General features: G+C 60.2%; 2 protein-coding genes across 6 annotated transcripts in view; one reads left to right on the forward strand and one right to left on the reverse strand.

Moving 5' to 3' along the window:
- Window positions 1–1129, forward strand: part of ELAC2 (elaC ribonuclease Z 2) — a 27389-nt gene extending 26260 nt beyond the window's left edge. For both annotated transcript variants that reach the window (XM_067715603.1, XM_067715604.1), the window contains one exon: window positions 85–1129. In XM_067715603.1, coding sequence (XP_067571704.1) covers window positions 85–303 — 219 coding nt within the window. In that variant the 3' untranslated portion in view covers window positions 304–1129. The remainder of the gene's footprint in view (window positions 1–84) is intronic.
- ARHGAP44 (Rho GTPase activating protein 44) overlaps window positions 1098–12038 on the reverse strand; it is a 143240-nt gene continuing 132299 nt past the window's right edge. For 2 of the 4 annotated variants that reach the window (XM_067715605.1, XM_067715608.1), the window contains exons 17-21: window positions 11980–11997; window positions 11079–11300; window positions 9426–9571; window positions 5919–6296; window positions 1098–2491 (exon numbers count right to left, since the gene is read on the reverse strand). In XM_067715605.1, coding sequence (XP_067571706.1) covers window positions 2355–2491; window positions 5919–6296; window positions 9426–9571; window positions 11079–11300; window positions 11980–11997 — 901 coding nt within the window. In that variant the 3' untranslated portion in view covers window positions 1098–2354. Of the gene's footprint in view, window positions 2492–4575; window positions 4625–5918; window positions 6297–9425; window positions 9572–11078; window positions 11301–11979; window positions 11998–12038 lie in introns of all 4 variants that reach the window. The other 2 variants (XM_067715607.1, XM_067715606.1) reach the window with 2 other exon arrangements.

Below are 12038 nucleotides of genomic sequence, written 5' to 3' on the forward strand. Positions count from 1 at the left end.
GGCTGCATCTGCCGACGGGGGTGTGGCCGGTGCCTGGGAGCCGTGATGGCCTCACCCCAGCCTCTGCTTCATCTCGCTTCGTAGGTCAGCTTGGGGGACCTCCCAACAGTGCCCAAGCTGATGACGCCGCTGAAGGCCCTGTTCGCCGGGGACCTGGAGGAGATGGCGGAGCGGCGGGAGCGGAGGGAGCTGCGGCAGGTGCGGGCGGCCCTGCTCGCTGGTGGGGACGCGGAGCCCCTGCGGAAACGGGCCCCTGACGAGCAGCCCCCGAGCCCGCAGAGCAAGAAGGTCAGGGCCCAGTAGCGACACGGCGCTGCGGAGCCGCTGCGCGCTGGAGGAGAGGAGGCCGTCGTTGACTCCGTGCACGCTGCGTCTTTGGTCTGTCACGTGCAGTCAGGGCGCGCCCCCCGCTGCGGCCCAGCCGTCCCCTCTACCCGGAGGCAGCCGGGCCTCAGAAGCGCGGGGCTGTGGACGCAAAGCCTCCAGGAAAAGCGTCTCCAAGGACGGAACACAGTGAAGGTTGCGTTTGGAACCCGAGTGCTTTGTCCCTGTGCCACCACTGGGGACCCAGGTGCCTGGAAACAGTTTGATCGTGGCGAGGCCCTTTGGGACCTGCCCCCAGGGAGACACCACACCTCAGCAGCCTGGTTTTTTGGCAGAAGTCAAGTTGTGCAGACTCACAGCCGTGGTGGGCCGGGCCCGGCCGTGCAGGGGCTCCGGGGAAACGCAAGCCTTCCCATTGTTCCGGCGAAAGAGGAGGCCGGTTCCTTGCTTGCCCCTGACGAGAACCACTCACCGCCCTACAGAGTGCTGAGAAATACCGCATGGGGTGGCTCCAGTGCCCTCCTTTTTGAGGATGAACAACACTGAGGTTAGTGTGTGTTTGTTTGAAAAGAGAGAGAATTTTTAAAAGAAAGATGTCGCTAGCATTTGCATATTCTTCCCTCCCGGGAGACTAGAGAAGGAGCTTGAAAGTTTCAGGTGCTGGGAGACGCAGACTAAGGACTTGCTGTGACCTCGGGGTCCCTCCCGAGGCAGCGCCTGGCATCAACTCCCGTGGCCCCTTGAGCTTGTTATTAAAACAAGATAGGCCACACTCAGGGATAATAAATCTATTTTAATACCATTACCATTGACGACTGTTTGTTTGTACATGTATTTAAAGGTAACTCACTCTCAACCCCCCCGGGCCTCATTACAAATTGGGTACTGAACTGCCCTGCCAGCAAGCGAGCAAAGCCGTTAACGTCGAAAGTTGGCAAATCCCACTGTCGGAGGAGGGTTAGTTTACACTTTCTGTTGGGAAAAATAAGCATTTAAGTTTCTCATTGTACACCTGTACATGGATTTGGGGTGAATGGCTCAAATTAAACAAATATAGATTTCATATATACAAATATTATATCCTGTATAGGCCTGTCTATTGTAAAAGGATAAAACTGTAAGGTTGGGCTTCGCATGCATGACCCGAATCTATTTCTCACTCCCTTCATCCCAGCTGTGACCAGGCTCCCCGGGTCTCCTCCCCGAGGGCTGGGGGGGGGGGGCCTTCGTGGGGAGGGTGAGCAAAGCTCTCCACGCCGCAGGGCCGAGGGCACAGGCCTGGGGTCTCCGCGGGCTGGTTTCCCCTTCCTGTCTGAGCTTCGGGTAACAGGGTTATTGCTATTCACCTGGGACCTCCAGAAAGAGGCGACCCCACATCTTCGTGCCCTGGATGCCCCGATGCTCCTGGGCGGCTGCACTTAGCTACACCTAGTGTTCGGGGGGAAGGGGGGCGGCCTGGGGAGCTACCTTAGGACCCTCTTTAAATTCAGAAATAGAAAACCATAAGATAGGAAAGGGAGCTTCAGTCCACGGCGTGGAGAAGTAAAACTGTCAGATGTCGTTTTTAGCCATTACCTGTAGAGCCCACAGATGAAGGTTCGCCCTCCCCTGCGAAGCAGCAGGCCGGTCAGGGCCCCGGGCTTCTCGGCTCCTGTAAGCAAGCCCCCCACCCCGTCCCCGCTCTGTACCATCAGGCTGGTCGCGCAGGAGTCGCCGTGGCCGTCAGCTCAGGCGACAGGCAGCCAGGGTGGACCGGCCGCTGGGCCCTCCACGCCCCACCCCGCGGAGGACGTTTCTGAGACACAGGCCCTTGGGTGGACGGGGCTGTCACTTGGCGTGGAGGCTGAAAGGGGGTCAAAATAGGCACAAAGTCGAAAGGCAAAGATCAAACAAAAGGCCAGAGTCCCCACCCGGAGGGAACGCACAAAATCCACGCGGCCGACACCTGCCACACGGGTGTCCGCCACGCTCCAGCCTCGCGGCGGCCGTGACGGCACGGAGCCGCGGGAACACGCGTGTGGCGGCGCCGCTCAGAGGGCCGTGCTCTCGGACTCCGCCGGGTCCCTCTTCTCAGCCACTGAGCGCCGCCGCACGAGCTCCCGGGGACCGAGGCGCAGCGCCGAGCCCAGCTCCGCGTGGATGGAGGGGACGTCCAAGTGGACCAGATCTGGAAGGCGGCAGAGAGAGGCACTGAGGGGGCTGCCCGCCCCCGAGGCGCGGCTGGCGGGCAGGACGGCGCGAGGAGCAGGCAGGGCTTTGGTCACGGAGGGGCCAGCTTGCCAAGCCGGGCCACGTGACACTTACACCCATAAAAGAAGGATGCTCCTGGCTGGGTCTCGGTGACACCTTCTGGGGAATTTCAGGGCTGCCTTTAGTTCCCTAAAGTCTGTGGGGCTAGGGTTACAGGCTGGGGAGACAGCCTTCCCCCAAGTGTGTGAATGAGTGGGGGGGGACCTCACTCAAGACCACAAATGGTACCCTTGGGGTGGCTGGTGGAGGCAGGGCGGGGTCCCCCCTCAAGGCCCCAGAAGTAAGGGGAGCAAACTGCTCCCTGACTGTGGGCACCCCGCCACCCTGGCGCTAGGGAAACCACTCACCTCCAGTTACACCCCTACTTGGGGCACCTAAGGGTCCCTTCCTGGGATGCTCAGGAGAAAGGTCCCTGAGGCAACAGGCTCGGCGTCTGTCCAGACCTCGGCTGGCAGCTCAGTGCAGGCAAGGCCACGGGGCTGCGGGGCCTGGAGGGGCGGCTGCCCCCAGGCGGGCACCGGACAGCCGCTCCCTGAGTCCTTGGGGGCCGCAGGGGGCTCAGGGGACCCTGGCATCCTTTGCTCAGGCCTGTTCCTCCCTCCCAGGCCTGCTCAGCCTCCGGCCTCCACACAGCCTCGCTGTCCCTGGGCAGCGCGCTGTCCCGACCGAGGACACGCAGCTGGACGGGGAGCGGCCCTGGGCCACACGGGGTGGGGCACCCCGGTTTCTGCAAAGCGAACATGCCGCCCAAGGAGGACCACCGCAAGCGGACAGACGTTCAGACACTGTCCTCAAAGACACACAAACATGGACGCTCTGGGACAAAGGTCCTTCTCTCTCCACCCAGCCCCCAAACAGTACCCCCGCCTGACCGAGCAGAGCCTGGGGGTCTGCCGGTGCCTCACCACCGGCCTGGAAGGGCAGCACAAGCCCCGGGGCTTGGATTCTGGATTCAAAGTTCAGTCCCTGTCACCAGGGGAGCGTAACCCCGGGCGGTTTCCTACCCTGCCTGGGCCTCAGCAGTCGCTGGGGGGATAACAGGCGGGAAGGTGCCTGCAGGTGAAGGATGTGCAGCCCCGAGGCGAGCTGCCCAGCTGCCATCCTGGCCGCTCCCTTGGACACCTGAGCCAGAAGGTGACTCAGGTAGCCTAAGCTTGGGGCGGGGAGAAGGCCCACTGGCTGCCGGGAAAGGGGAGGCCTGTCTCTGTGTCAGAGGCCCCAGAAGGGCCTGTCCCGGGGCCCATGTGGGTGCCGGACGCCCTGGAGCTGTGGCTGTCAGGGGTCTGCAGCCCGCAGCTCAGCAGCTTCCCTGGGGGGTCTGGGGGGGACCCTCCCCTGCTTTGCTCTGGCTGCCCCTTTCTGACTGAGGCCAAGACACTTGCTTCCTCTGGCTTCCTTCCTGTTCTTGCCTTAGTTTTCCTTTTGAGCATCTACTTACAGGAGGAGGAGACCAAGCAGAAACTGGTAGCAAAGGCTCTCGAGTATTTCATTGAATGGGACAGAAAGGCCCTGGCTGGCTCTATACACTGGAGAAAAACAGCTCAGGGTAAATTCTAGAACGAACACTATGGACTCTTCAGGATTTGCCAACCGTCCTAGCCGGAACTCAGGCTCCAGGCCCCGCGGTGGAGGATGCAGCCATGGCAGCAGGCGGGTCCTGTCTCCGGGGCCCTTCCCTGAACCAGGGGTGCACATGCACCTCCCCGACACTGGGCACCTGTCGGTAGCAAGTCAGCCAGTGACACAAGGACACACGGGATGAGGGACAGGGCTGTCACCCCCTCAATTTAAACCAAAATGGGTGGGGGGAGCAGCTGGGATTAGGTGACTGGCCAGAGAAGGGGAGGGAGGCCTGTTTCTCCCCCATCTCCTCCCTCAGAAAAGAAAAGAGGAGGCCACTGAGCCTCAAGGCCGCGGAGGCTGCCGTGCAGGTCGGGGTGCATGCAGAGCGCGGGGCTGCGGCCTGGCTGCGAGCGGAGGGGCGAGGCCGGGACCGCTTACCCTGGAATCCCCCTCACGTATCCACAGCTGCGGCCCCCGTGTCACACAGCTGCGAGGACACAGCGACAGGATTCAGAGAAAGGAATAAATACGATGAGACGAATGGAACACGGACCATGCCCAGCATCACAGTCAGACGGACCACAGTAAACCATCACCGACCACGCGGCTCAGACCCCCGCCCGCCCTGCGGGACTACGGGCCAGGCTGCCGCCGCCAGAGGACATCGGGACAGGACAGAAGGGGCACGAAATGACTACTAAAGGGCAGTCGCTCTGAGCCGGGCAGGAGGGAGGGGGCCGTCACACCTCCCCTGGGCCCCTCCCATCCATCAAGGGCTCCTCGAGAACCACCAGCGGGAAGTGGTGCTCACTGGTTAGAACGTTTCCTTAGCTTTGTATAAGCCTCAGGGTGGGTGGAGCACCCGGACCTGCACTGTTTATCACAGCAAAGATAGAGCAGCCGCATCACCGGATGGCCTCTCGGCACAGTGTGCGCCTCCGCCCCACCGCGCACGCGCGCCGGGCCGGCCCTTCCTGCGCAGCGAGGCGCAAAGCCCGCAGGCTCACCTCCAGCTGATCGAGGGGAAAACGGCGCGCCTGGAGAGGGACGTGGCGGCAAAAGCACGACCCGTTAGAAGTCCCAGGGCACCCGGGACCCAGGGCCAAACTGCTCTCTCAAGAGTGTGTGTGTGTGTGTGTATCTGGTGTACATGTGTGTATGTGGTGTGCATGTGTGTGTGTGGTGTGTGTGTGTGTATCTGGTGTACATGTGTGTATGTGGTGTGCATGTGTGTGGTGTGTGTATGTGGTGTACATGTGTGTATGTGGGGTGTGTGTGTGTGTTATGCTTACACACTTTCCTGGAGGAAAACAGCTCGTCTTTGACTTTAAATTTAAAGCAAAACTAAATTTAGTCCTCGTGGGCTTCTCCAATCAGGGGGCAGCATCTTTTCTGAAACTGACCGTATTTCTAAACACGTATTGCTAGAAAAACAGTTTTCTAATAAGGCTTCTTTAGCGAAGAGGGAAAAAACAGCCTCTGCTCTGCCATCACAATCCAGCCACCCTGCAGCAGCCCCTCCAAGGACGCAGGTGCTCAGCCCCCAGGTGAAGAGTAGGACCAGAACCCTGGGCTGGCGGGTGTTCAGGTGGGAGAAATCCCCCAGGGAGCCCCCCTCCCCGCCCCCCCCCCGCAGGACAACCGGCCACCAGGGCTTTCCACGGCCTCACGGGGGCTTCTAAGGAGACCAGCCCGGGTGCCACACGCGTGGCACAGCAGGGCCATCCCTGGCAAGCAGGGTGCACTAAGGCTCACGGAGACGCTGCACGCGCGGCGGTTACCTGTGGACATGCTCTCCCCGGGGGACACGCCGTCCAGCGCGGGTTGCTCAGACTGCGGGCTGGAGGCTGTGAGGCTGACGGCGGGTGGCTCGGGGGGCGGCAGCGTGGGCCTCTGCCGGGGCTTCGGAGTGGGCCGCGACTTGCTGAGAGCGCCCACGAAGCCGGAGGGGGAGGCCAGCGGGGGCGCCGCGGCCGCCGGGGAGAGCTGGCCCGAGGCCAGGGAGTACCCCGGGGGGCAGCTCAGTCCGTAGGGTGATGGGGTGCTGGGGGGCGTGGGGGACAGGCTGAGTGGGGACGGCTGGCCGGCAGGCGTCTCAGGCAGGGACCCCGGCTGGCCAAAGGGGACCTTGGGCGGAATGGGCGCCAGCTTCTTGGACACTGAAAGAGGAGGCACAGAACACGGGGTTCGGTGACACCCATCATCCCTGTGGCTGCCAGCGAGCTCTCCCCCGCCTCCACCCCCAGCTCCTGCCACGCTGAGAGCAGCCAGCACCGGTTCTTAACATTCACCTAGAACCGCATATCCGCCCATCTGTTCACTCATTTCTCCTCCTCTCCCCTGGATTCCTGCTATGATCAGCACACCCCCCCACCCCCCCCAGCCAAACGGGAGAACACATTTCCCACGCCCAGGCCGCGGGGGGGGGGGGGCTCCGAGGAGGGCGGAGTCTGGGACGCAGCGACCGGGACAGGACGACTAGGGATTGGCTTGCGGCAGTGGACCCCGGACAGAGCAACCGTCCTCGGGGCGGGAAGCTCTGACTTTTGGCTGAACCTGCCCAGTGGCTCTGGGATCCCGTAACGGTGACCTATGACCAAGTCCTCTGGCCGCAGAGGCCCAGAGCCTCCATCATGCTGCCTGTCTTGCCCTGCGCTTCCCTTCAGTCCTGCGGACTTGCCTCAGAAATGTTTTCCCTTCAAGAACCCTGGGTGTAGACGTGTACAGACCTGCACTGTCTGTTCTAAGTGCATCACTGCCCCCACCCCTCTGCACCGCCTTCATTCCCCTCTTTTTATTTACTTAGTCATGCTAAAGGGTGACAAACGCATTATGCCTTTAAATGGAAAGGAACTGGCGAGGATGACAAATTCTAATATTTAGAAGATCCCTTGGTGGACAAATGGCTCGAGAAAGTGATCACTCATCTCTCAGACTGAGGGCTGGCTGTGGGTAGCACTTACTCTCGAGGAAACTGTCTTTTTAAGCCCTCAAGGAGGCATCGTTTTCCCCCCTACTCCCCACCCCGCCGACGGAACAGAATCTATTCCAACGATGCCTCGTGCACCTCCCTGCCTCCTTGGTGTGGAAAAGTAAGGGTCCCGCTCTCCTGAGTCCCATCAACTTGGGTTCAAATTCCTATCCCGTCTCACCTGCTGCAAGCTGGGGGATCTTATTTAAACCTCTTGTATGGGGCCTTCCCTGGTGGCACAGTGGTTGAGAATCTGTTTGCCAATGCAGGGGACACAGGCTCGAGCCCTGGTCCGGGAAGATCCCACATGCTGTGGAGCAACTCAGCCCATGAACCGCAACGACTGAGCCTGTGCTCTAGAGCCCACGAGCCACAACTACTGAGTCTGTGTTCCACAACTACTGAAGCCTGCATGCCTAGAGCCTCTGCTCCACAACAAGAGAAGCCACCGCAATGAGAAGCCCGCGCACCGCAACGAAGAGTAGCCCCCGCTCGCTGCAACTAGAGAAAGCCCACGCGCAGCAACGAAGACCCAACACAGCCAAAATAAATTTTTAAAAAATAATAAATAAACCTTTTGTATGCACTGGAAAGAATCCCATTTCCTCCACAGTACTGTAATCATTACATGGGATCATGTGTGTCAAGCACCACAGCCATGACTTAAAACCACTTCTCAGCCCTACTGGCTGATGCAGGCATTACACGCTTCTCATCCAGTGGAGACTCTAGGGGTCAGTGCTTGAACACGTCTTCCCCCGAGGGAGCCGGAACACGGGGGATGCAGTGACATCACCGTGATGTCTGCGGTGACATTTACCACCCCAGGCAGGGACAGGCCTAGGTCATGATGTAAGACTGTAGGCACCTCGTCAAAGGACTGAGGGGGTACGGAACAAAAGTCAGTGTGCCACTTGCGGGCAAGGGTGTGCCTTTCAAATGATGGTGCTGAGCTGCTGAACGTCACCTGGGAAACCCCTGCCTGGGTCCAATGGGCTGTGAAGAACGAGAGGGCCAATGTCCCACTGGCTTTGGGGAGCCGCGTGGCCTGGAGCCCCGACCCCACTGGACAGGAGAACAGCCTAGTCATCACCCTGCCTGCACAGCTGGGGGAGGGTTAAAAGCCGTGTAAACTAAGACGGCCAGAGAATTCCATCAGGACCACAAGGGAATCGTGTTATTGCTGGCTGAAGCCCTGGCGCGCTCAAATCCCTCCACTGCCACTTTGGCCAACCTCCTGTGTTGCAAGGTGCCCTCACGTGACCCTCGGTGTCCTGAGCTCACCACAGGGGGTCCAGCAGCAGCACCCTTGTACTACGGTTCCACGTTCACCTGTCTGCAGAGGCCAAGTCTGCTGCTGTTAGAGCCTCGGGGCTCTCTACACATAGCAGAGGCTCAACAAACATTTGTAGGGCGTATAAGGGATGAAGGGGGGTGAGTAGGATGGAAGGGCTGGGTGAGGGCAGGCTCGGATGATGGGCTCACACAGCAGCCCGCAGCCGGGAGGGGCCCTGTGTCAGGATAGGGAGAACCAGCCCGGTCCCACGTCCCGGAGCTAAAGGCACAGCTAGAAGCCGGACAGGCCTGAACTGATAACAGATCAGACAACGTGCTGTGTTAAGCACCTTATAGACTTCGTCATGACAGAAGGTGAACAAAAAGGTGGCTCTGATTAACACACGTTCCAGGCAGCCCCCATTTATGAAATATCACCATGGAGCATGTCTCGGCTTTGGGGAATCATTTCAGGGAGAATAACAGGGCCTTCTGCAGAGGGTTTCAGTGGCAGAAATCTGGGGTGGGCAGCTCATGGACCAGTGGACAAATGCTCAGGCCTCCACTAAAGAAATATCAAAGGGCAGGCCTCCTGCAGAAACAGTCTCAATTCCACCTCTGTGTCCCCTTCTACAAATAATCCAGGGGTAGGCAGCTGGGCTGGACCCCAGCTGGGGCAGGGGGCTCCTGGGGAAGACTCCACGCTGCATTTTAAACGGTGGTGGGAAGCCTGGCAGAGTCGATGGAGACACGTGTCACCCTGGGTGATGGTTCTGCAGAAAGGTCCTGGTGGACGGGAAGCAGAGCCCCGTGTCTGCCCCCACCACACCCCCGAGCCCACTGTTCAAATGAGTAAACCGAGGACTAACGATGCAACGACCCCTCTTGGGGTTGGCTCACTTCCCAAAGCTCTCAGGCGCAGTAATTTTTCATGAAACCAGTTTCTAAGTCTCCGTGAGAATGGAGGGAAATGCTTCCAGGCGGTGTGACAGCTCTCTGGCCCGAGCCCCCCGAGCCCCCCGAGCCGGCGGCAGTGACATACCCTTCCGGAGGGTGTGAGGACTCTGGTCTGCGGGCAGCGGGCTGGGGCTGGCGCCCGGCTGCATCGCTGCACTGGGCGTCCCCTGGCTGGAACCTGGACTTCCTTTCTGCCCAGATCCTGGAGAAAGTTCCTTGCTTTTAGAAGTGCTGAAACACAGGACAAAAGAAAGCCCCTGAACTCAGGTAACGTCAGCATCAGCGCTGTGAACGGAACACGTGTTCCTCTAGGCAGGTATGGTCCTCTCAGCCCTTCTGAAAGCCTTCCAAGATGCCCACGGAGGTGACCGGCCTCTCCTGGGGCTCTGAGGGCCTGGGTTCCACCCTCATCCCCGTGTGGCACCCGTGGCCAGCTCCCTCTCCTGGCCTCTGCTCTCTCTCCAGCAGGAGACCATCCCAGCAAGTCTCCTATTTGTCCATTTCCTCTGCCAGCCATCAGCTGCCGCTTCCTGCTGACTCCCTCTCCCCTCCCACATCCCTCAAACGAAACTGAAGCCCATGAGTCCCAGCCGGAGCTGGCGACCCCCCGTCCTCTCCAGTGGAGCTATCAGGGTCACTACCCTCCCCCGCCCCAACTCTGACTGTCACTTCCCCATTTCTCAGGGAAAACACCTTCTACTCATTTAAAAAAAAACAACAAAAAACCCTGCAATCCCTTCGCTTAGGGGGTTGGTTTTTGTGTGTGTGTGTGTCTGTGTGTGTCTCTGTGTGTGTCTGTGTGTGTCTCTGTGTGTGTGTGTGTCTGTGCTCGCACGTGTACATGCGAAGACTGGCTTGAGAGGTTCGGCTTCCCAGAGTCTCCGAGGTGTTTTCAGCGGTGGCTATGGAGGGACACTGCGCACCCTAACAGAACGCACGGTGCCTCTGAGTGAAGAAACTTTCCTGCTTCTCCGAACTGCTGCTTTAGGACAGACAGAAACAAACGGCAAAGCAGTCTCCTGTGCAATCCCCACTCCTAGAATCTCCTCTGACCACGTCCCTTTCAAGGAAGGGCCAGGGATGGCCTCCTTCGCCCGCGCCCCTGGGTGCGAACGACCACACGCCGTGACGTGTGCCTTGATGGCTCAGATGGCGTTTTTCATCTTTGGAGCGACAAGGGCTGCCCTGCATAAAAGTTCATGGAACTAGCGCTGGAATGAGCATGCTTCCCGTCTTCTTTCTTCCTCTGCAAGAACGAGACGCAGTCACACCACAGGCTGCCAAGATCACCAGGCCCAGCATGACCACGGCACCTCCATTCTTTACCTGATTTGCACCCATTTCAGCAGTAAAATGGTCCCTATGCGTCTAAAGGTAGAGGAGAGGAAGGGAGAAACACTGAAATTCTAAATTTCAAAACAGGGAAGCTGTAATAGCATAGGAGGGGGACACAGGGAGCCGGGGACTCAGATTCCTCGCCTGGCCTTAGCAAGCCTGGCCTTAGCAAGCTGTTCTGGGAAAGCCTGGCCTCCATCTGATGATAATCCAGGGGTCTGTGAATGCCTTACCTGCTGCAGAAGCCAAACCAGGATGCTTAGAAAAGGGGGGAAATGACCAACTCCAAGAGGCTTTGAGTGGGTGCAGCAAACCCAGACCAGCACTGCGGTCTGTGCACCGCAGGCCAGGCTGACCCAGGCCGGGGGGGTTGGTGGGGGGAGGACGACAGCGCCCTGCTTACCTGATCCGCTCAGCCCCGGGCTGGAGGCCGAGGCCGGATGGAGAGAGCGCGGGCACCGCGGGGCCGTCGGGGGGCTGCTCCGGGAGGGGCGACGGCAAGGGCGGGGCGAGCTCCGCGGATGGGGCTGGGGGCTGCATGGTGGGCGGGGCGCAGGACGCCTTCCGGCCGGCCGAGGAGCCTCTTCGAGCCACCCACGACGTGTCCATGACCCTCACGCCCATGCTGGCCAGGGACAGAGAGACCCCAGGCTTAGCCGCGCGTGCGCCGGGCGCCGGGGTTCCCACCCCCACCAAGCGCCCCGCAGCGCAGCCCGAGCATCTCCTGGACCAGGGAAGCGAGGCAGCTGCCAGCCGTGCTCCACGGACAGAGGTGCTCGAGCATCCCAGCGGCTCCAGGCGGGGCTCCCACCAGCGGCCCGGGCACCGCTGGCCTTAGGACCACTGCCTGCCCAACGAGCTCCCCAGAATCCAAGCTTCCCTCAGAGCAGAGAGCGGCCTCACTGGGGGGCACCCACTCCTCCCAAGTGGGAGGTGGAGGTGGGCGGGACAGCGAGGGAGGGGCAGCCTCAGACCACCACAGGGCACCAGCCAGCAGGGGACAGCTAAACATCCATCTTTCTTCTTTCTGCCGCTTGGGGGCAGACGCGGGACTCCTGCGCCAGCCCCAGGGTGCTGGCTGAGCTACAACCTCCGCAGGGTCTACACGCAGGGAAGGGCTGATCGTGCCTCTGGTCAGGCTCCACCCCGACTCCACTTTAACGAGGGGAAGACAGACAGCTTCGAGTAAATCGGCCAAAGCAACCAGCCACACACATTCACCCCCTTGCAGAGCTCCCTAAGGCATCGCTCGCTTAGTGGTCAGAGACTGAGCGTGGCCTCGTAGCTACCCAAGGATACCGTACCTTTGGATTTTCCTAAGGCTGCAGGGACAGAAACATACAGATATTAGTGTGGAAAAGAC

The sequence above is a fragment of the Pseudorca crassidens genome, chromosome 19 (genome assembly GCF_039906515.1).
Source record: "Pseudorca crassidens isolate mPseCra1 chromosome 19, mPseCra1.hap1, whole genome shotgun sequence".
Lineage (NCBI taxonomy): Eukaryota > Metazoa > Chordata > Mammalia > Artiodactyla > Delphinidae > Pseudorca > Pseudorca crassidens.